At 43.0% G+C, this 23,493-nt stretch overlaps 1 protein-coding gene across 4 annotated transcripts in view; it reads left to right on the top strand.

The window, feature by feature from the left end:
• The window catches only part of CMC1 (C-X9-C motif containing 1), a 159,684-nt gene that overhangs the window by 16,007 nt on the left and 120,184 nt on the right, over nt 1-23,493 (top strand). For 3 of the 4 annotated variants that reach the window (XM_069212010.1, XM_069212011.1, XM_069212012.1), the window contains exons 2-3: nt 19,622-19,784; nt 21,169-21,294. In XM_069212010.1, the coding sequence (XP_069068111.1) occupies nt 21,255-21,294 (40 nt within the window). In that variant the 5' untranslated portion in view covers nt 19,622-19,784; nt 21,169-21,254. The remainder of the gene's footprint in view (nt 1-19,621; nt 19,785-21,168; nt 21,295-23,493) is intronic. The other variant, XM_069212013.1, reaches the window with a different exon arrangement.

Genomic DNA, 23,493 nt, shown 5'->3' with positions numbered 1-23,493 from the left:
GCAATTCTTGGAGGAGCACTGCGCTATCGTTATATAGGACATCCACCATCTGTTGCCTGAAGGTGCCATCAAGAGGGTACCCGACTCAGGAGGGTGAAGGATGCTTTTGTGTTACTTCCTCGTTTCAAAGAAGGGAAGAAGCCTCTGGCCTGTTAAAGCCTCCACTCATTTAATGTTTTTTTGGAATAGGTCAAGTTCAAAATGCTCATTCTGGCTCAGATCTTCTCAGCTCTGGATGCAGGGGACTACATGGAGAGCGTAGACTTCAAGGATGCATATTTTCACATAACCTTCCTGCAGCCGTCACTGGTGGTTTAAGGTAGTTCAGGAACACTTTTACTCTACTTCCCTTCTGCCTTACCTCTCTGCCTCTCAGATATTCATGAAAGTAATGGCAGGGATTGCTGCCCATTTTCAGAGTTGGGAGTATGTATAGCCCTACAATTGGCTGCTAAAGGCGGCTCACTGCAATCAGTCAGACTAATTCCTGACAATGTTAGGATTTACCATCAGTGAGCTGAGGGCCCACCTAAGCCCAGTGCAAAGGATTCCATTGATTAGGGAAATTGTGTGCATGGTGGCACTGTCTCTATCCCAGTAAGTTTGGGACACTCTGGATATATCATCAATGTTTCAGGATCAGTGCTGGTTTTAGTGAGGATGTCTGTGAGGCTTCTTGGCCTCAGGTATCCTCCTCATCTCAAATACCAGGTGGCACATGCAGGCCCTTAAATGGACCTTCTGATCCCAGTGAGCATGTCATCAGGGCTGTCTCTGACTCCATTAAAATCCCGCAGCAGACTGTACAGGTTCTGCAGTGGTGTCTGTCAGATGCCAAACTGACCTGCAGTAGGCCACTCTCTCTTCCCTACCCAGAGTTCACAGTGGTGTCTGAGTCTTTGCTGCTGAGATTGGAAGGTCATCTGGGAGAGGTGGAGATCTGAGACCTCTCTGGTGGAGATCTGGTTCAGTATCAAACTTTTGGCACTTTAGGTGGTCTGTCTGGCACTGAAAGCCTTTGTGCCATCCATCAAAGAGTGGCTGGTGCAGGTCTTCACCGACAACATGACCCCTGTCTGGTTCTGCTATAAGCAGGGTGGAGTGATGTCATTGATCCTGTTTCAGTACATGCTATGCCTCTGAAGGAGGCTGGACCAGCAGAACATCTTTCTGGTCGCCAACCACCTCCTGGGCTCACTGAATGCCAGAGCAAACAAACTGATCACCTACTTTACAGTGCCACTTAATGGTCACAAAATAACTACAGCCAAAATGTGTAAGACACAGCATCGATCTTGATTGACATTGAAGATTAGTGTAATCAAGCTAAGGCAATACCTGTTGGTGTTGCTGGCAGATGATGTATGGCATCTTCATGCCAAGGAGCCCTGAGGGTGGTGCAGGGTGTCTTTGATCAGTGGGGCTAGATTAGTTTGTCACTGTCAAAGGCACATGTCCACAATTCTGCACATTAATGTTTCCACCAAGGCACACATTAGGAAATGGAATAGGAGGAAGGACTCCTATATGGCTTTCCACTGCTACATCTCCTTCCTCTTGTTCTGAGGAACATCATGACAGACAGGGCTCAAATCATTTTCATTAAGACTAGCCTACAAGAGTGTGGTATTCAAAGCTCCTGAGCACTAGTTTCTGTCCTCCAATCAGGATTCCACTTTGGAAGGATGTACTATCTCAGCAGCAGGGCGCGGTCCTGCATCAGTGTCCACAACCTACATATCAGTGTGTGTCGATTGAGCAGTGGAAACTGAATGTGTTTGTCAATTTCTGACTAAGGTAGTTAATCTCACCCTTGTGGCCTTGCACAAAGTTGATCTACACTGGAAAGTGTGGACAGTTTGTCAGGGTGGTGGCGAAACACTAATCTCCTTAAAAGCCAAACTTCTACATGTTCTTTTGTTTCTTTTTCCCGTTAGTCTAGCAAGGCCTAACTAGATGTGTGGGTACAGTGGAAGGTTATCTTTTGGCCCTTTTAGCCTCTCTGTGTTTACCTGACCGACCATCTTCGTTTAAGTGACCAGTTGTGATGTGTTTTATGAATTGCTTGACACATTTCCTCCAGACCTCAGTAGAATATGAGCTCGGTCTTGACATTTCTCATGTGTATGTTTTTTGAGCCGATGGATAGCTGTTCTCCACGTCTTTTAATGCTGAAAACAGTCTTCCTTGTTGTGATCACGTTTGCACTTTGGGTGTGTGAACTACATGGGCTTTTGGTACACCTGCCTTACATTTGCTTCTTTCCAGACAAGCTGGTAGTTTGGGATGGACTGTTCTGATTAGAGCAGAGTTAAGACTGATCTGCAAATAGCTGGGTCCAAACTGAGGTGGATTGGGATGCGACACGGAGTAATTACCAATTGCTGAGATTAATTCAAACAATCCATCCATCACTTCTTTGTATAGTTTAGCGTTTTGCCCTAAGTGGGAGGGGTATGCCCACACGTGTTTCCAGCGCACACTGTGTCACTGGAACCAAGCTGTACCCGGCTGATGAGCCCATAACTATGGGGAAAACCAGTCCTGTGTTGCTTGTGTTCCGGTTCAGGGAGGACCTGGCTTGGCAGTTTGGGCTGTACTTTTCTGACAGGAGCAGGGTTAAGACTGATTTGCATATAGCTTGGTCCAAACAGAGGTGAAGTTGTGCAAAATAACAAGTTTAATTCAAGCATTCCATCCATCACTTTTTATACATTGGTAGTGAAGACTATGGAAGCTTTCCTACTGAAGGCAATGATTCTTTCCACATTGGCCAATGAATTATTTTGCCAGTGGTTTTTTCCCCCCTACCTCACACCTCGAAGAAGAGGAGAGGCTCCATCGAGTTCTCTGGGCTTTTACATTGACTTGCAAAAGACCATTGTGTAGATGGTCAGCTCTTGGTGGTATTTTCATGTGGGTCAAAGAAAGGGGAAGGTCGTGCAAACCAGATACCTTTTATAGTGGATAGTCCTCTGTATTAAACTCTAAGTGCTGGCCATGAAACAGCTCCCTGGGGTCCTGCAGTCTCATTCCACTAGAGCCAAGGCCTCTATGACAGCCATGGGGGCAAAGACTGAATGTTATACACACCTGCCAGGGTGAGACTTGGACTTTGGTACATACGGTCACAGAAAACTGTTGCCTTGATAGTTACAGATGGCGGGAAGTGCACATTGCTCACTCGATCGTGCAGGACTTGGTTCTGAATCTAAATCCCTGACCCTTCAACTTTGTAAGGTGCTGTTATAGTTTCTATTCTACGGGAGAGAAATCTGTGGTTGGGTGTATCCATCAGAAGTTTCCTAACTTTGGTAAAGTTATTTCTGGTGGATAGTCTGTTTAACTGCAAATGCATCATTGCTCTCCCACCTCCCCGTTCTTTAGTTTGACCCCTTGACATCTAAAAAAAAAAAAAAAAAACGTGTGAAGTTGGGAATCAGCACACTGTCTCACAATTTATTTATTGCTCCGGTCTGAGAGGGCAGATGAAGAATGCTACAAGGAACTCATGTTGATGCCCTGGGGTGGCACTTACACATGGCTGTGCTCTGTCACCCACGAGCTACACAACATCACCTACCCGTAGCAGTGCTGGAAAAGTTCTAAGCATCCATTACTGCACCTGGATTTCTTCTAAAGTTTCATCATCTGCGGTTAGGTAAGGTGTCCACCAAAAATGGCATTGCTGAAGGTAAGCAACTTGTAGTTTTCCGTCCCCTGGTGTGACATGTAGTGTGGTATGATATTAAGTATAGAATTGAAAATGTCTAATTTGTTGCTCCTAGAATTTGCTGTTTTTGGTTCTGTTGATCTGCTTAAAGGAACTTTCACTTTTTGCAAAAATGTTTTGCTTCATATTAACTCTTGTTGGATTTTCCAATCAAAATTCTTTCCATCCATCTCATTGGTATATTTTTGTAAACATTTTTCTTATTTAGAAATTTTGATTTACTCCCCTGAAAAGGTCACAAAATACACCTTGTAGAAGGTTCATTGCTGTGCCAAAATTGGAAAGTAAACCATTGGTTGGAGGTTAACTAAATACTCACTTTTATTTTATTAAAAAAAAAAAAAACAGCAACAACATGAAATGTTTACACAACAGGTAAACAAAAGAATGGACAAACAAAATCTCCATTTCCCCCATCCCAACCCCTCATGTTGCAAGGGTATTAACATTTCCTCAACAAGTGTTCTAGTAGATTGCAAAGTCCTTGATCGTAAAGGGCATGGTGCTAAATTGTCCATTTTGTCTTCATACTTTAGGAAGGATGACACTGCAGCTGGATATTTGTAAAAGATAATCTCTCTGTAATTTTTAGCCCTTTTCTAGAGACCGCTTTTCGCTCTCTGTTATCGAAGGACATGTTGTGGACCGTACTAAAAACTTATAGGGGGTCTTGTGCCAGCCAGTTGCATATCATTGGTTGGCTCTCTTGTTGCTCATTTTCTTGTTTTTTTGTTGGAAGGCTTTCCTTCCTCTTTTTGTGAATTTCTCCTCCCTACCTTCTTTTTGGTTTGGATGATTTGTATCCTCTAGCTGCTGTTGTTCTTTTTCATTTCACTCTATGAGAGTGCCTGAGTTTTTTTTTTTTTTGCCCTCTCTCACTGTACTGATTTCCACCTTACATACCAGTCCTACGCTTTGTTTCTCCCCACCCCTCCCAGCTTGCGTGTAAAAGCACAACAACAGGTATTTTTCGACAAATATTACTAAAGAAAAGACTTTAAGGGTTGATATTGCGCTCTCGCTACAGGCAGCTCTGGTTGTCTGTCAGAAACTGCATTTCATATTATACTCCACAGAGCCAATCTGTGCTGAAGGTTGGATGGGTTTCATGTCGGTCTCAGTTGCCTTGCTCTTATTTGTTGCTTTCCTCCCTTTCTGTCTTCGATCCAGCCCACTGGAGATTTTGAGTTTTCTCATTGGTAGATTTGTCATTCGTCCTGCTCTGAAAACACCATTGCATCTAAGAAATCAGAACCACGTTAAAACAACGTTTGCGTCATTTCAGTGCCACGTTGTAGTAAAAGAACAGCAGCAGAAATGTGGAAGATATAACGTTGATCTTTGTAGACATAGAAGACTAGTGTAAACAAACACTTGCAATGCCATTGCTGTAATTTGTATATACAGCTAAGGGAGACCCATTGCCTTTCCCATTGCTTGCTGTATTTATGTCTCACATCCCACGTACTGCAGGAAAGTGCAAGCCTTGGCATACAAAGGCATTTGTGGTGCTCGGGGAGAGGCCAGCTGTTTACTCACTCATCTGGTGTCATAGGCAGAAGATGTTACTTACATGACTGAAAGGGAAATGTTTCTTCTCCTGGAGCTCCATAAATCTGCTCATTTGGATATTGTTATTGCGGAAATGGCTGGAACATTTGTTCAAGTTCTGAGTGCTGTGGGAAGTAAATCAGGCACCAGCAAGTGTTTTCTTTAAATTCCGAAACTTCTTTAATCGTTTTTAAAGACGGTTCGGTTTCTTTATTTAAGAGTCCTTAATATTGAATTCAGTGTGCAGTTTTGAAAACCCTAAATACTTTTACTTTCCCTCCACTGTTTTGAAATGTCTTTCGTTTTACTTTATTTTAAACAATACTTTACAACCAATCATTGGCAAAGCCAGTAGCTTAGAACTCACATTATGACGAACTATTGGCTTTTCCAGTGCTTTTTTTCCTTAGCTAGTGCTTTCCAGATGCTTCTTCACTAAAACCGGAATCACAGGTATTACACTTAAATCTGCTAATTTTGGGTTTTCTTCACTTACCTTCCCCTATCAAAAGTAGTTCGAATTTATATGAAAGGACCCTCAGGGTCGAGGTGAAAAACTGCTGCAGTATCATGCCTACTTCTAATAGTAAGTGTGTCAGTGCTACACAATGTATTGTTCTTGAACCATAAACGTAAAATATAATATAAAGGAATCTTACAAGTACTGATTGCACCTTGAATGTAGTCTCGCAAAGCCTCCACAGCGCTTGGGTGGTCTCCTCCATCGTTCTGATTTGTTATGTGGCTCATGACCCAGGTATAAGCTTGTCCAAAGTACAGTCTAAGACAGTGGAGTTTATGTTTGTAACCGCCTTTGAGACTGACCCTGTTACATGGATTATTGCACGATACCTTAGTGTGGCGCTCTACTTTTTGCCTTTGCGCTTGTGGCGGTATGTCTGTTCTTCCTTGTTTTTAGGCATGCCGCTGTTTCTTTGTGGTATCTGTGCCCAAAGGCTGCAAGCTGGGTTGGGGGGAGTTCTTTATTTATTTATTTGAAGTTTCATATAGCGCTAACTTGATCAAATGAGCTCTTTACATAAGTACCACTTACCTACAAGTTTAGTAGTTGAAAAAAATACAAACTTGCCAAATTGTAAATAGAAAAATACAGAAATCCTCAATGAGGCTGTCCCGGCACAGAGGGAGAAACGATACTACAGTATTCACTGCACTCGGGAAACTCGTTCTATAGTGCTTTGAAGGGCATTTATTTTAGAAAACATTTATGCACATAACTCAGCCTCTGTTGGTCCTACGACAGTGGGAATACCACCAAACCATTCAGTGTGACATGCTTTTTCTGTCTAGGCCATCTCTGGGTCCTCACACTACATTTGGGGGGACTCCAAAATAGTAACTTTTTAAGCTCTCATGGCTTGAACTTTTGTTTTACGCCTGTTTTTTTTTTTTTTAATTTTATTTTTTATTTTAAGGGCCTTGTTTGTAATATTATTGCAGTAGGTCTGCTAGGTCTGAAAATGTGTAAGGTACTATGCCCTCTAGGGGCTAAATATATGGTTACACATGATTATTATCAGCCATTCTCTTTTCATGTGGTTATGCATTTTAGGGGCGGACTATGTTTTTTCCAAATGCTATTTTTATTGTGGTGTCTTCTAGGAGCTGTTCTGAACATTACAGTCAAGAAACTAAAATATTTGCTGCACTCGGAAACTTGCCCCATAATGCTTTGCCTGGCATTTCTTTGACAAAACATTTTTGCCCATAAATTACCTTGTGGTGATTTTGGGACAATTGGACCGGGAACGGCACCAGAACGTTCAGCATGACGCTCTTTCTGTCTATGCCATCTCTGGGTCCTCACACTAGTTTGGTGAGGACCCCAAAATAGTATCCTCTCCCACCATTCAGTGTCTTTTTAAGCTCTCATGGCTGGAACTTTTGTTTTATGGCTAGGAGTAGTTGTGTTTGTGTTTTTTATTTGTGATTTTATTGCAGTAGGCCTGCTAGGTCTGAAAATGTGTAAGATACTATGCCCTCTAAGGGCTAAATATATGGTTACTTCATTACTTTCTGCCATTCTCTTTTCATGTGTTTATGCCCTCTAGGGTCTGAGTATATGGTTACATGACTGTGTTTCTTCCAAATGCTATTTTTATGGTGGTATCCTCTAGGAGCTGTTCTGGGCATTACAAGCAAGATACTACAATATTTGCTGCACTTGAAAACTCTTCCCATAATGCTTTGAAGGGCATTTCTTTTACAACCCATTTTTGCCCATAACTCACCGTGTGGTGGTCCTGGGACAATGGGTCTGCCACCAAAACGTTCAGTACAGTTTACAGCTGGGAATAGTTTATGTTTCAAGGGCCTTGTTTGTAATATTATTCTAGTAGGCCTGAAAATGTGTACACTACATTATGTTCTGCCATTCTGTTTTCATGTGGTTATGCTTTCTAGGGGGCAACTATATGGTTACATGACCATGTTTCTTACAAATGCTGTTTTTATTGTGGTGCCCTCTCAGGGCTGTTCTGAGCATTACAGTCAAGATAATACAATATAATAAATAATGGCAATATTTTCCCTTTTTGGTTCAGATACAGGAAGTAGGTAAATATAAGTGCTTTAGTTATATGTTGGGTCACTGGAATTATGTGGCAGAGACGACCAAATTATGCAGCAGAGTTGACCAATTTATGTGGTAAGAAAAGTCCAGTTATGCATTTACAGCGCCAATAGCTCTAAATCATGCAAATGCGAGACCTGTTGCATTGCAAATGCTTGTGTGGGCTGTAGAGGAATGCGATTTAGGAACTTGTGTGTACTTCCTCTCATTGTGATATATGTATATATGTGTGTGTGTATGTATATATATATATATATATAATAAAATCTCTTTATATCACATTTTCCAACTTCACATTGTTCTTTACTCTGAACATCATTCTTTACCCTCTAAGTATTTGTGTCATTGTTGTTTATGTGCTCCTGATCTCATCTAAACCCATTCTGCTTTACAACCAATCCCCCGGCTATTTAAGGGCAACCTGACATTTATCACCAACAACGCGGATCAATGTTGACCTGTGTGGTTTTAGTGATTAATGTCTTCCTTTCGGTAGCACTTCATAACATAAGACCCACCTTTTCACAGGAGTTCTCCATTAGTTCGCAGATGCGCAGCCTCAGTCTAGGGAGCCCTCAAGGTATTTCACAACTTCATCTCACTGCTAACAGTTGTCCATCATGAGCACACTGCCTCTACCTTCAAGGCTCACAGGCCGCTGAATGTACTCCATTCTTTCGCCCCAGCTAGCTTTGTGCTAGAATAGATAATATGTTTTTTCCACTATTGCCATATTGTGTGCGGTGTGAAATGTAAGCATTTACTTTTTTCTGTATGGTAGGAAGACAATTTTTTCCCAACTCTTTTTATTGATATTTTTATGAAGAGCATACTCAAAACACTACTGTGCACTGGCATTTGATAGCAAGACTGTTTACATCGAGTACACAGTTCTCTGTAGTGACTGCAGCATACGGAATTTACTATAGCACCTCCCTAGCAGGGATTCCCAGAGTTTAGTGTCTCCTTAGTGCAGTGCTTCCAAACAAAAGTAAATACAGAATATTGTTTCCCTGTTTAGTAATCATGTTGTTTTTCACAGCCTTTGTTTTTTTCTGTTTATTTTAGATTATTTCCCAGTTTATTTTAAATTATTCCCCAGCTGTTTTTTTCTTCTCCATTGACCAGTGTGTCTTAATAAGATTTCCAACTTATACTTCCAACTCCAAACCCAATTCCATATACCCGTCCTAAAGTGTCCACCTGAGCTGTCCCTGAAGTCTCTCTTCGTGTTTTTCTGTTGTCATTCACCCAACATGTACTGGTGGGCGCATTCTGTTTGTTTCCTAAAGGTGGTGCCCCACTCTGCCATGGCCCTCTGCACTACATCACTGCTGCATCTTCCGGAACCCCCAGAAGGTCCCCCAACCATGTTATGAGTAGCATTGAGTTGGGTAACAATAAACATCTGTTATTCAGCGCCAAGATGCCCTTCAGGGGAAAAGCGCTTAACAAATATGAGTTATGTTTTGTCATATTCACAATCACTACTTCCTCTTTGTTACCACCTTCGAGGGAGGTAACCGTGCAGGATTTCTTGGGGGTAGAGGGGTGAAGTCACCCACACCAGGCCGGCTGCAGTAAATTAGATGCATATCCCAGATTTCTTTCTGCTACCTCTGCACCTATGTTAACCGTGGCCAGCATCTTAACAGTTACATCATTAAGATTTTTTAATCCACCCGAGAAAGCTCTTACCAGCCTCTCAGGCTCTGGTCCATTATCAAGATGCAGAGGGCTGGATGACACAGAACCTCTGATGCAACATTAGCGCGTGCCTCTGGTTCTTGGTGTCCTCCACAAACTAATACTTAGTACTTGCGTGTCATTTTGTTCCTGTGGCAATAAGAATATGCAGTAAGGACCCTACAACCGCACAACTAGGTCACAAAGTCTTCTGGCAGATCTTCTGATGAAAGAAGGGGAGAGGATAAGTATATTTAATGTTCATGTTTTCTCAAATAGCAAGAGCTCTTTTAGGCTAATTTCTAATAATAAAATAATTGTTATAGACGATGTAGGAAATTTTTTCTAATTTCTCTGGATTAGTTGGTTCAGATTTGCAGGCACCAGAGCACCCCGCTCTCTCTGTAGGCACTCCGTGCCAGCGCGCTCCTAATCCGGCGCTGCCACGTTTTAAGAACACATGAGCCCTACAGCGAAATGTAAGATAACAAATTCAGCTCAGAGAAAAAGGTGAAAATTGACTTGGAGGTGATGATAGAGTGGTGAGAAGCTCTGAGCTCTGGAAATTTTCCCTGGTGTTGTCATCCTTGAATTTCATCTTAATTTGAGCGGATGTGAAGAGAGTTAATGCAGATCACAAATTCTCATGCATTTCTTTTGATGCCGAGGTAGATGAATTTGTGAAGTTTCTTTACTGTTAATGTTCTGAACGCTGTCCAGGTGAGATCCATCTCAGAAGGTGAAACATCAGCTGTAGCAGTGTTATGTCTATAGTCTTTGCACAATTATTTGTGCTGATATTTCGAACAGCTAATATTAAATTATATCAGGTGCCTAGCCATTAGTGTTCTGTTACTTTAACAGAGGCTTCGTAGTGAAATAAGAGCATTTGCTATCCTAATATTTCACAGGTTTAGAGAGCTGAGGAGTAGAAAAATAACTGTTTGAATTTTTCTCTCTTAATGTGGTGCATTGATTTAATCGTTGAGTTTGATAGCTGGCACACACAGCAGGGGCATCCGCTCTGCCCATTGTGTGGCTGCTCCTAATGCCGCTCACCCCGTTGTCTCCAGTTTTTCTATTTTGCCTAATTTTTTACATTTCTTTTGCCAAAAGGGCAATTATGTGCCACACTGGCAGTTAGCAGGTAGCTCAAGCTGTACACAGATGGAAGCCAACACTCGAGAAGACATTGGCCTTTATCTGGGCATGAACTGGGATAATATGGACTCGGCAGGGCTGCCAGATCATGCCAGTAGCAGGGTTTCCTTTTATAACTCATGGTTGTCCAGCGCTTTAGTGATGAAATTCCTCACACTCCTATGGAAGTTGCGACCTACCTCCGTATTCCTATGGTTTCTGGCCTTCTCTGGCCACCATTTACTCCTATTAGTATGAGCACCTAATGCCCTGTCATCATAAACACGCCTTCCAGTCACGCGATTTCATGTGACCATTTGATGCATTGTGGGAGTTTTAGTCTTTATTTGTTTCCATTGTACTAATTCGACCAACATACCCCAAACTAATCATTTATAGACTGAAAGCCCAGGACTGGAAGTAGTGTCTGTAATTGCATGGCATTAGGTGGTCACCGTACCCCTGATAGCCTCAGTACCTTTGAGCACAATGAGGTTGCTCTGCATGTTTTTGTTGCTCCCAAACGGCCACCTTTATTGGACGGAGAATACACAGTTCTCCCGGTAAGGGTTTGAGGTTGGAGTAGTTTACTCCCTCTCTTTGGGAGTTAGCGTTAAAAGTTTTTCTTATCTAGTAAAAAAGATACTATTCATTCCTGATAGGAATATTTTTAAACTGGCACATATATGGCTGTTCTGTATGATGTAATCGGTTATTTCCTATTAGTTGATAATTCACATAAATGGAAGGATGCAGCCTTAGCCTTGAAGTTTCTCTTCAAACCCAGCAAGAAGAAGAGTAAGCACTTCCTTGTGAGCCGGTCCCTGCTGATGTCACAGATCTGGACATATTAGTACCTCCTGTGCACGCAGCTTTCCTCCACCTGTGCTTTTAGAAGCACTTGCTTGACTGTAGGAGTGAAGCAGCCTGCTGTACTGCTCCTCTCTTGAGCTGTAGATCCACCCGGAGCGTGCATCCAGCCATATTGGAGGGTGGTAAGTACCACCTTACCAGGCAATGGAAGACTGATTGATGGTTGGAGGCAGTGATTCTTTTTACCCGTTGCTGTGGCTAGGAGGAAGCCTGCTGGTCCTGTAGGTAAATTATGTATTGTGCCAAACAATCCTGTAGATATTCACTCCTCCTACCAACTCGCTGCGAGTGCATGTTGGGATTTTGCGTGTGTTATGTGACTAGGAGACCCTGTGCTGTGTGACTGGTGTCCTGTGGCATGGCACTGTAAGTACAGCACCTAATGAGGGTTCCTCTTCAGATGGTCTTCATCCTGTTGAATGTGAGAGACTATATCTTACTGGTTCTGGGGTCTGACCAGTGCAAGCAGCCCACTTTCCCCACCTGCCAGATCTTTTGAATTGCCCAGCATCGTTACCCAAGTTTGAACTACTATACTGTTTGAATCTGGCAATAATGACTCCCTGCTCCGGGTGGCGGAACTGTCTTGCAATATAACACCCCCCCCCCCAATATACCTTTATGCCCACTTGGTACTGGCCTATCCCACCACTGCAGAAGCCTGGGAAGAAAGCTTATAAAGATGGCTAGTGATATGGGTGGTTGCAAGTCTTGGTTTCAAAGGTTGCATACCTTTGGAATGGGCCATGACTCCCCACTGGTGGCCTCGGTTTACTTCAGCTAGTAGTGCAGTGAGCTGTTACCTATTGTTGACTGAGAAGGTAGCTATGGCTTAAAAGAAGTCCCTCACACCATAGTAAAAGATGGTTACTGATCTGGGTAGTTGGAAGTCTTAATTTCAAAGGTTGCAGACCTTTAGAGTGGGCCATTACTCCCTACTGGTGGCCTCTGTTTACTTCAGCCACAAGTGCACTCAGCTGTTAACTATTGTTGACTTAGAAGTTAGCTATGGCTTAAAAGAAGCCCCTCACACCATAGTAAAAGAACACAGTATACACTGCTGCTTGATGTATATGAACTTCACCGTGTGGATCAGAACATTCGAGCTCTGAAAGCGCATATCACCATATACGTCTCTCCCTGAAAAAAGTGTTGGCAGAGTGAAAGATTAGAAGGTTTCACATAGTTCTCAACCTGTCACCGGTGGGGAGGGGCTCGTCACATGCTACCATTGCTCTCCTATAAAGATACTTTGACGTGCATGTGACAAGACATGGACTTCCTAAGGGGAGGAGGAGAAGGTGCACCATTTACCTGCATTGGCTTTGGGAGGGCAAGGGAGAGAAGGTGTATCATTTACCGGCTTTTCCTTCACTGAAAGACGAGGGTCACCTTGCACCCAAAAGTACACTTTTAGAAGGTGGACAACATTGCCCCTTTCAGCATAGTGAGTTATATGTTTTATGCCATCCTTTTCCATTTTGAGTTTTTCATCAAGGAAGCCGATACGGCTGCCCACCTTTCTGGCCCAATGTGTCTCTCTCTTCTAATTGTTAATGTTGAGAGGTTGTGCGTTACACTGGGCTCCTATCAGTTGAATGATGTATCCATCCTGCCACAGATAGCAGCTGCTTTTCGAGCCAGATTTTCTTTTTAGTTCATAGCACAAAACAGTCTTTGCTAATTTTCTTTAGATTAATTTGTATGTCCCTCTGTGTACTTGGAAGCGTGTTCACGTAGCATTTGCTTATACAGTAGGGCATGGCGTGTGGACAGAAACATGAAGACTATGTTTGAACTGGAGAATTTAGTAATAAAGCCAGTGTTTTTCAGAATTGCTTTACTTCAGTTTATGTAGCCTGCTGCTAAGGGCTATAGCAGTTGTTAAAGGCCCTGGTCTGAGTTATAGGCCCCCTGTTCTGGGTTATGGCCCAAACTGCAGTGTCGTCTAGAGCTCTGTTTCCTATAACCAACTCAACCCTCAAGATATCACCCTGTTCGTTGAGATACCATTTGCAATTCATGTTCACCCTCCTCTACACATTCCAAATTAACTAATGGTTGCTGGCCTGTATGTACCACCTCCCTGCCGTACTGCTGCAGGATATGCTTCCTGCTCTCTTCTACCAATTTGTTTCCTAAGTCACCAAAGACTGAATGATTGCGGCCAGTAAAGGGAGAGCCTGGCAGAACTAAGAATGAATTATTTTCAATGATTTCATGAAAGAAAGAAAGCTTTAGCAACATCAGTTTTTTTGCATATCTAACAAAAATGTATGTTTTTCACTGACACTTTGATACATATTGCAATTCTACATGTATGATTTTTGTGCTATTTCATGAACCAACCAATAAAAATAAGAGCTATTCACAAGTAGGATTATGCCATAGAAAAATATCTTACCCAATGAAAGAGTGCTTTTGTATCTTGTTACTGCAAGGACACCCAAGTCTAAATTAGGCCCTTGAACACTGTACCCTTACCGTTTGGGCTCCAATTCTCTGTTTATAGTTGATTTAACTAAATTTAAAGTTAGACTTTTTTAGCATATCAAAAACAGTTTATTTTGACCTGGCCCTGTTGGGGATTTAATCACAGCAACTCCGGGCTGCAAGAATAGCCCTAAAGTTATACTTGTAAACCACCAACCTGAGTGACTTTACATATACTGTACACTGCAATCTACATGTGGCATTTCGCTTTTATGCTGCTAATGCATTTCATGTGCCGTGTTTCTGTGACCTTACTTAAAAGTTCAGTTTGCCAACAGGGTCTAGCCAGTCTTTCCACAAATTTTAGTGTCAGAGCACATGCACTCGGAACTGCTTAGCTGTTTCGTACCACCCAGAGCCAAACTATGCCTGTACATCTAGTCCCATGAAAACAAAAATTGTGGTGAGACCACATAGAAATCAATAGGTGTGACGAGCCCCCATCTTCATATCCAAGAGCATCGTTTGTTGAAGTGAAGATCCTTGCCAAGTGCGGAGAACCAAATGAGAAGCTGGACACCAATGGGAAACTGAGGATGCCATTGTTGTTGCTTCCCAGAGCTACACAGTTGGGTGTCCATAAGTACAAGGCAAGTGAGTGCCTAAAGCGCTTGGAGGACACACTCTGGTTATCAAGGCAAAGGCAATATGTGCTGCTCTTAATGATCGTGACTGAGCTGGAACTGCATGAAGAACTGATGGAAATAGAAAACATTGAATATCAGGTGTGTGGCACGCACTGCCTCATACATTGTGAAATGCCACACACACTATTGAATTTACTTCTATCACCGTTTTCCCCTTATTTTCCCTTTATATTGGATATGCACTTTCATTCACCCCATTATATTTACTCTCTGTGCCAGAATTCCATAAAACCTATTACAGGTTAAACTCCTTTTAGCATAAACGCCACCATCCTAATATTCACACAACTACTCCCTCATGCATAGGTTTATGGTTCATGCTGTGCTTATGGTGTGTAATCACTTGAGTACAACTATAGTGCACTAGAGCAAAAGTGAGAGGGAAAGATATACCACAGGAGAGTGAGAGAAATCAGAGAGAGTGAACTGATAATCAAATGCATTTGGTCAAAGCAGTCATTCGACTTCTAAAGGTGTTGAGCGTCATTGTTTTGTCAGGGTGTTCTAGGACTGCAGGTCTCTAGCCTCGAATCCTTGGCTGCAAACAGAGGTGACGATGGTCAGGACGGAGTCCAGATAGATATGCTTGTAGTTTGTTTGAGGATCATAGCAGTGTGGCGATCATAGATATCACACCCAACCTGTTGAGGTTGTGCTTCTTAAAGTGGGCCTTTAAAAGGCAGTCGTATGAACTTGATCTGCCAACTTTACATGATTGGTAGCGCCACGTGGGGTTTGAGGGTGGCTGAGATGCAGTCCTCCCAGCATACATTGGAAATTGGTTGAGCTGTAAAGGTCAGAAAGACCTCTAGGTTTAGTGAGAATGAAAAAGGGTGTGAGTATGAATAAAGAACATGTGCAAGTGTGCCTAACCTATAGAAGCGCCTTATGTAATTACATAGGTGTCTAGCTATGACCTGGAGGACACACTGTGCTTCTTCAGGATGGAAGAGATTAATCACGACCTTCTTAAATATAAACTCTTTACTTTTTCCTTTATGTCTATGTTGTAGGAAAGTACCATCTTGCCTGGCATGTTACCCCCATTTTTCACTGTATATATGTTGTTTTAGTTGTATGTGTCACTGGGACCCTGGTAACCCAGGGCCCCAGTGCTCATAAGTGTGCCTGAATGTGTTACCTGTGTAGTGACTAACTGTCTCACTGAGGCTCTGCTAATCAGAACCTCAGTGGTTATGCTCTCTCATTTCTTTCTAAATTGTCACTAACAGGCTAGTGACCAATTTTACCAATTTACATTGGCTTACTGGAACACCCTTATAATTCCCTAGTATATGGTACTGAGGTACCCAGGGTATTGGGGTTCCAGGAGATCCCTATGGGCTGCAGCATTTCTTTTGCCACCCATAGGGAGCTCTGACAATTCTTACACAGGCCTGCCACTGCAGCCTGAGTGAAATAACGTCCACGTTATTTCACAGCCATTTTACACTGCACTTAAGTAACTTATAAGTCACCTATATGTCTAACCTTTACCTGGTAAAGGTTAGGTGCAAAGTTACTTAGTGTGAGGGCACCCTGGCACTAGCCAAGGTGCCCCCACATTGTTCAGAGCCAATTCACTGAACTTTGTGAGTGCGGGGACACCATTACACGCGTGCACTACATATAGGTCACTACCTATATGTAGCTTCACCATGGTAACTCCGAATATGGCCATGTAACATGTCTATGATCATGGAATTGCCCCCTCTATGCCATCCTGGCATTGTTGGTACAATTCCATGATCCCAGTGGTCTGTAGCACAGACCCTGGTACTGCCAGACTACCCTTCCTGGGGTTTCACTGCAGCTGCTGCTGCTGCCAACCCCTCAGACAGGCAGCTGCCCTCCTGGGGTCCAGCCAGGCCTGGCCCAGGATGGCAGAACAAAGAACTTCCTCTGAGAGAGGGTGTGACACCCTCTCCCTTTGGAAAATGGTGTGAAGGCAGGGGAGGAGTAGCCTCCCCCAGCCTCTGGAAATGATTTGTTGGGCACAGATGTGCCCAATTCTGCATAAGCCAGTCTACACTGGTTCAGGGACCCCTTAGCCCCTGCTCTGGCGCGAAACTGGACAAAGGAAAGGGGAGTGACCACTCCCCTGACCTGCACCTCCCCTGGGAGGTGTCCAGAGCTCCTCCAGTGTGCTCCAGACCTCTGCCATCTTGGAAACAGAGGTGCTGCTGGCACACTGGACTGCTCTGAGTGGCCAGTGCCACCAGGTGACGTCAGAGACTCCTTGTGATAGGCTCCTTCAGGTGTTAGTAGCCTTTCCTCTCTCCTAGGTAGCCAAACCCTCTTTTCTGGCTATTTAGGGTCTCTGTCTCTGGGGAAACTTTAGATAACGAATGCATGAGCTCAGCCGAGTTCCTCTGCATCTCCCTCTTCACCTTCTGATAAGGAATCGACCGCTGACCGCGCTGGAAGCCTGCAAACCTGCAACATAGTAGCAAAGACGACTACTGCAACTCTGTAACGCTGATCCTGCCGCCTTCTCGACTGTTTTCCTGCTTGTGCATGCTGTGGGGGTAGTCTGCCTCCTCTCTGCACCAGAAGCTCCGAAGAAATCTCCCGTGGGTCGACGGAATCTTCCCCCTGCAACCGCAGGCACCAAAAAGCTGCATTACCGGTCCCTTGGGTCTCCTCTCAGCACGACGAGCGAGGTCCCTCGAATCCAGCGACACCGTCCAAGTGACCCCCACAGTCCAGTGACTCTTCAGCCCAAGTTTGGTGGAGGTAAGTCCTTGCCTCACCTCGCTGGGCTGCATTGCTGGGAACCGCGACTTTGCAAGCTACTCCGGCCCCTGTGCACTTCCGGCGGAAATCCTTTGTGCACAGCCAAGCCTGGGTCCACGGCACTCTAACCTGCATTGCACGACTTTCTAAGTTGGTCTCTGGCGACGTGGGACTCCTTTGTGCAACTTCGGCGAGCACCGTTTCACGCATCCTCGTAGTGCCTGTTTCTGGCACTTCTCCGGGTGCTACCTGCTTCAGTGAGGGCTCTTTGTCTTGCTCGACGTCCCCTCTCTCTGCAGGTCCAATTTGCTACCTCCTGGTCCCTCCTGGGCCCCAGCAGCGTCCAAAAACGCCAAACGCACGATTTGCGTGTAGCAAGGCTTGTTGGCGTCCATCCGGCGGGAAAACACTTCTGCACGACTCTCCAAGGCGTGGGGGATCCATCCTCCAAAGGGGAAGTCTCTAGCCCTTGTCGTTCCTGCAGTATTCACAGTTCTTCAGCCTAGTAAGAGCTTCTTTGCACCAACCGCTGGCATTTCTTGGGCATCTGCCCATCTCCGAGTTGCTTGTGACTTTTGGACTTGGTCCCCTTGTTCCACAGGTACCCTCAGTCAGGAATCCATCGTTGTTGCATTGCTGATTTGTGTTTTCCTTGCATTTTCCCTCTAACACAACTATTTTGTCCTTAGGGGAACTTTAGTGCACTTTGCACTCACTTTTCAGGGTCTTGGGGAGGGTTATTTTTCTAACTCTCACTATTTTCTAATAGTCCCAGCGACCCTCTACAAGGTCACATAGGTTTGGGGTCCATTCGTGGTTCGCATTCCACTTCTGGAGTATATGGTTTGTGTTGCCCCTATCCCTATGTTTCCCTATTGCATCCTATTGTAACTATACATTGTTTGCACTGTTTTCTAAGACTATACTGCATATTTTTGCTATTGTGTATATATATCTTGTGTATATTTCATATTGCATATTGTCATAAAAATAAAGTACCTTTATTTTTAGTATAACTGTGTATTGTGTTTTCTTATGATATTGTGTATATGACACTAAGTGGTACTGTAGTAGCTTCACACGTCTCCTAGTTCAGCCTAAGCTGCTCTGCTAAGCTACCATTATCTATCAGCCTAAGCTGCTAGACACCCTATACACTAATAAGGGATAACTGGGCCTGGTGCAAGGTGCAAGTACCCCTTGGTACTCACTACAAGCCAGTCCAGCCTCCTACATATGTGGACAGCCTATATGGTGACTGCTTACCTCTCAAGTCATTGCCATTAGAAGGCCATGAACGTCCTTGATGATATGTTCATCCTCTCACATGACGCACGTCTTATGAACATAAAAGCCTTAACAACTTTTGCATCCTGCAAAAAATGTGTGTGTCCAGTGACTGCAATGGTATGATCTCCCAGAAGCACCTCACCTTAATGTCCTTCAGGAATCAGTATATCTGACAGAGCATGGTGAATGGCATAATCGTGTGTGACTACCAGACACCATGCACTAAGGTGCATTGTGTGGACACACAGCTGTGCACAGTCCTATTCTGGTGCCAATGCATCTTTGTATCAGAACCAGTTCCAGTTGGCATGACCTGGATGTGGGTGGTGACATGCAATGTATCGGGTGCGATCCCATGCCATACATGTCTGGTTTATGTCAATCAAGGACAGCTCTTCCTATTAGTGGAAGCCCATACTTCAGATGAGTGTGTTTATGAACAATTACAATATGTAGACATTTGGAAATGCATAAGATTTGTCCCAAGTGATAGACGACCCATTTACATTACACCTTATCTTGAATACTAAAATGACGAAGTAAATGGACATTCAGATATCCGGTTTCACATTAGGATAGTTTTCATAGAGCTAACTGGTGACTTAATCCCAGGGATGCCAGTACTATGTGCTACTAAAGCTCACTAGTTTAGGTTATGGACACCCACATAAAACATGCCAAATGTTCCAGAGTTTGCATCACTAAATGTGACTTGTGTAACACAATCGGACTAGATGCCAGCTGCTGTGTATACAGACCACATTGCTTATGATGCATGCTTGGTTCTAAGTGAGGAGGTTGTTGCACTGCCCCATATGCATATTAACACGAAGTCTGTGTTAAAATGACATGCCTCATCATGTTTGTGGTTTTTTGCAGGAAGTAAGAGCGGGGCGCCAGCCGTATCACTGTCCGTCTTGCAGAGATACTAATCCTTGGGAAAGGCAACAGCATTGGAGGAGAAGGACGAGGAGGAGCAGTGTGCCTGCCAGGAAGTTAATTTGTGACGGTGCAGATGGCTCCCTAGAAACTGGAAAAGTGGGTGAGCAAATGGAGGTTTTGGAAAACTTGATAGGGAAGAAGAGGAGGAGGAGGAGGAGAAAGGGGATTCACATGGGGCTTGCAGACCACAGTTGGGGAGGACAGTCTTGACCCTCTTCATCCACTGTCTTTCCTGTCATCCTATCAGCCTACACATCACATTGTAGGAAACAACCTTGAGCTTTCATTGTCCCAGTACCTTCCATATACATCTCACCCCTCCAGTTGTAGTAAACCAGGAAGGGACAGAAGCAATGATGGTGCTAGCAGGATCTAGTGCAAGCTGTTTTAAGTAGTCTTTCTGGCATTCCCAAGTCAATTTCTGACCTTCAAAGAAGGCCATTAGGGATGCTTAGCTCTACTCTCCACTAAATGTGGCACATGCAACCCTCACTGACCAGCAAATGGAGATCACATACCTCATGCCATCCTAGAATGCAATAATAGCCCACCTTAATGCACCCATCCTTTCTCCCTCCCCCACAATGGAAGAGTCATTGAGGACCTCTGCTGGCAACCCTGCTTCTGAATATAAAGCGGAGCAGGAGACTGTAGCAGTATTGTATGTGGGCCAGCTGTGATTGAGAAAATTGGATGTGGTCCACAGGAGATTGAGAATTAGTTTTTTATGCATAGTGTTGTTGGTTTGCACTCACGTTTTTGTATTTCCACCTCACATTTTGACTCCAAGGCCAAGACTGTGCATTATAGTTTTTTGTTTTTTGTGTGCATGTTCCTATTCTTGTGTTCCTCTGTCATTTGCGCCCTGCCACCGATCCCATTATGTCCTATGAGATATTAACACTTGTTTGAGTCTAAACTCCATTCAAATCTACAGTTCACCCATCCTTGTTGTGAGTGCGTAGTGAGTAAAAGGATATGTCATTCACATACACTGCTACAGTACGTGCTGTTTCTCTGTACTAAAATGTTTATTTTGATTTTGAGACTATGGTTAGTATTAACTAATGTGAGAGAAGAGTTGCCAGAGTCCAAATACAGACAAAAAAACTAGTTAACCATGTAAACATACAAGCATGCCTTTTAACACCCCATTTTTAATGACCTTTATAAGTACCTCCTACAACCAGGATCATAATAACAGAAAATTAACAACCCTACGAAAGAAGGAAGTTAAATATTCAGGTTAAAATAAAACTGATTTTAGCCAATACACATGAAGATCGGTATTACCTACAAAGGAACAGGATAAAACGGGAAAGGCAAGTACAAGGCAGTGGAGTTTGCGAGATATGAGCAAGAGTCGTTCACACTGAAAACAAACACACTGACACTTTTCACACTTGTATGTAAATTGCTAAGTATTAAATGCACCAAACAATAACTAGACACCAAACCATAACTGTACATCTTCACTGCCCTAGGAACACCCATAAAAGACAACAAAGAGCCCAACCTTATTCATCCTGGAAAGCGGTTACAGGCTACGGGTACAGATACCACTGCCAAAATGGGAGACCAGAGAGAGGACCAGCCCACACCGGAACATAGTAAGTAGAAATGGAGAACAATTAAATACATACATAGCAAACAAGTCAAATGATGTAAAAAATGAAAAGAAGAATAGATGCATTTCTTTTCTACAGGTCACTGATGTGTGCAAAACACATCAACAACATTGTTGGTTAAAAAAGTGCTGTAAACACAAACATCCCAAAGAAAGTGTGCAGACACAGATACCCTGTCACAGATGAGCAGTTTAACAGACTCCCCCTTAGAGATCCCCTAGCAGGTGTCACTAGACTGCCTGTTTTTGTAAGGCAGAAAATCGAATGTCTTCCATAACTCCAAAATAGTACAAATGGTCTAGAACGAAACTCCTGCTTAGCACTCCCTTCAGCCCAAAACATATTAGTAGCCCCCAAAGAATAACACCCCTCCACTAACTTTCCAAAAGAAAAGAAAACCTCAGAGTTATTCAATACTCGAGCCAGGCTGGCATTCAACAACGCAATTAGAAGCCCAATGTGTGCATCAGAATTGAACTGTCTCACAATAGGAGAAATGAAATGGAGGATGTTGTCCCAGATAGTGTAAAATCCTGGCACGACTGTGTTGTAAATATCTGTCCTTCAATATGAGACCATTTCACTCTCTCCTAAGAAACTTATATCAAAACAGCAGCAGAAATGAAATGCAACATAGTTCAAATGGACCTCAGGAGAAGGGACTCCTGTAACCAATGCCAGGTTCTGTTTTACTGAAACAAGAACATCGGGTCATCATTTTAGAAATATTAATAGCTGTGTTATTTAGGAAATAGTGTGGGCACATTTGAAGTATCTAGTTGTGTCTGCTAATGGCTGTGTTTGGTGTCTCATTTCTCTCAGCATTCTGTAAAATGTGCTATGTGTTTGTTATTCATCAGACATTCCATAGTATGCACTAAAAAAATACCATTTTGTTCTTCTAAATACTTAAAGAGGTTGTGTTAGGAATTGCAGAAATTGTAAAGATTTGCATTGCTCGGCCATGGCGGAGTGAGGTCACAGTATTGATATGAACTTTGACCGAGTTCCCACAAGGCCCTAACAATTTCACGCAGAAAGGAAAATTGTGTGTGTGTGTTTTTGTTTTGTTTAAACAAATTAGTTACACCTTGATCCCTACCAGGTTCATCGACCTACGTCGCAAGGATTTCTTGAGAAAAAGGTGGATTCAGAATCTCTACCCAAACAACAATATATTTAAGAAGCTACTTAACAACAAACATTTTTTAAGAAACTGTTGCACTCATGATCCAATAACACAGCTGAGAGCTTCTGGTGATATAATGAACATAAGGCCAAAAGTACGCTGCAGGTCCCACCTGAACTCCAAAGCGTTTTTATTGGACCATAGAACACATGTTGGCTTTTATATATTTTTATGGTACATATTTAATTTATTGCAATTTTACTAAGAAAAAAGCTTATTTTCAAACATAATGTTTCATTTAAATAATTAAGTGAATATATGACTGGACAGTTTGGTTATCTGTACTGAAAAGAAAATTTTCAAATGGTGGGGTTTAAATGTAAACATGGATTTCTGTGCCACAAAGATGATTCCGTCTTTTGCAGAAAAGGGATTTGAAGCTAGCATCTGTAGAGTACAGTTTTCAATAAACCCTGCTTGCATTTGGAATGTTAAAGTTTTTGTTCACCTTTCATGAAGAAGCTCCTGACAAAGGGTAACGTTGAAAGTCAGCACTGTGGTCTATTACTGTCCTCTAAATACTCTTACGCTTCAAGACTAATTAGTTGGTGTCAAAGACTAGGCTGTCCATAGGATGAAATCCATAATGTATGGAAATTATGTCAGATCCATGAATTATGAAAAATAAATCAAGGGTATGACCTCATCCCTACTCATCCTCTTCCTAGTCATTACTTCATGCAATGGATTCCATTTTTAGAGACCAGAAAGATACAAGGAACGCTGTCAGTCACAGCCCCGCCCACCACAACTGGTGCGATTAGAAGGCTGTCATTCCTAGTACCCTCTTGTCATGACCAGGCACCTTTTGAAGACCAAGATACTATGGGAGGGCTAGGGCTAGGTCTAATGACTGGGCTAAGTAGGACTAATAATAAGGAATATTAGATGAAATAACTGAGTCATTCCCACTACGCCCATTGTCATAGTCCTTAATTAATGAGGTATAACAAAGATAAGAGGCGTCAACAGAATTCCAACTGGAGTCAATA

This window comes from Pleurodeles waltl, chromosome 10 (genome assembly GCF_031143425.1).
Source record: "Pleurodeles waltl isolate 20211129_DDA chromosome 10, aPleWal1.hap1.20221129, whole genome shotgun sequence".
In the NCBI taxonomy this organism is placed as follows: Eukaryota; Metazoa; Chordata; class Amphibia; order Caudata; family Salamandridae; genus Pleurodeles; species Pleurodeles waltl.
This window is presented reverse-complemented; position numbering and strand designations above follow the sequence as displayed.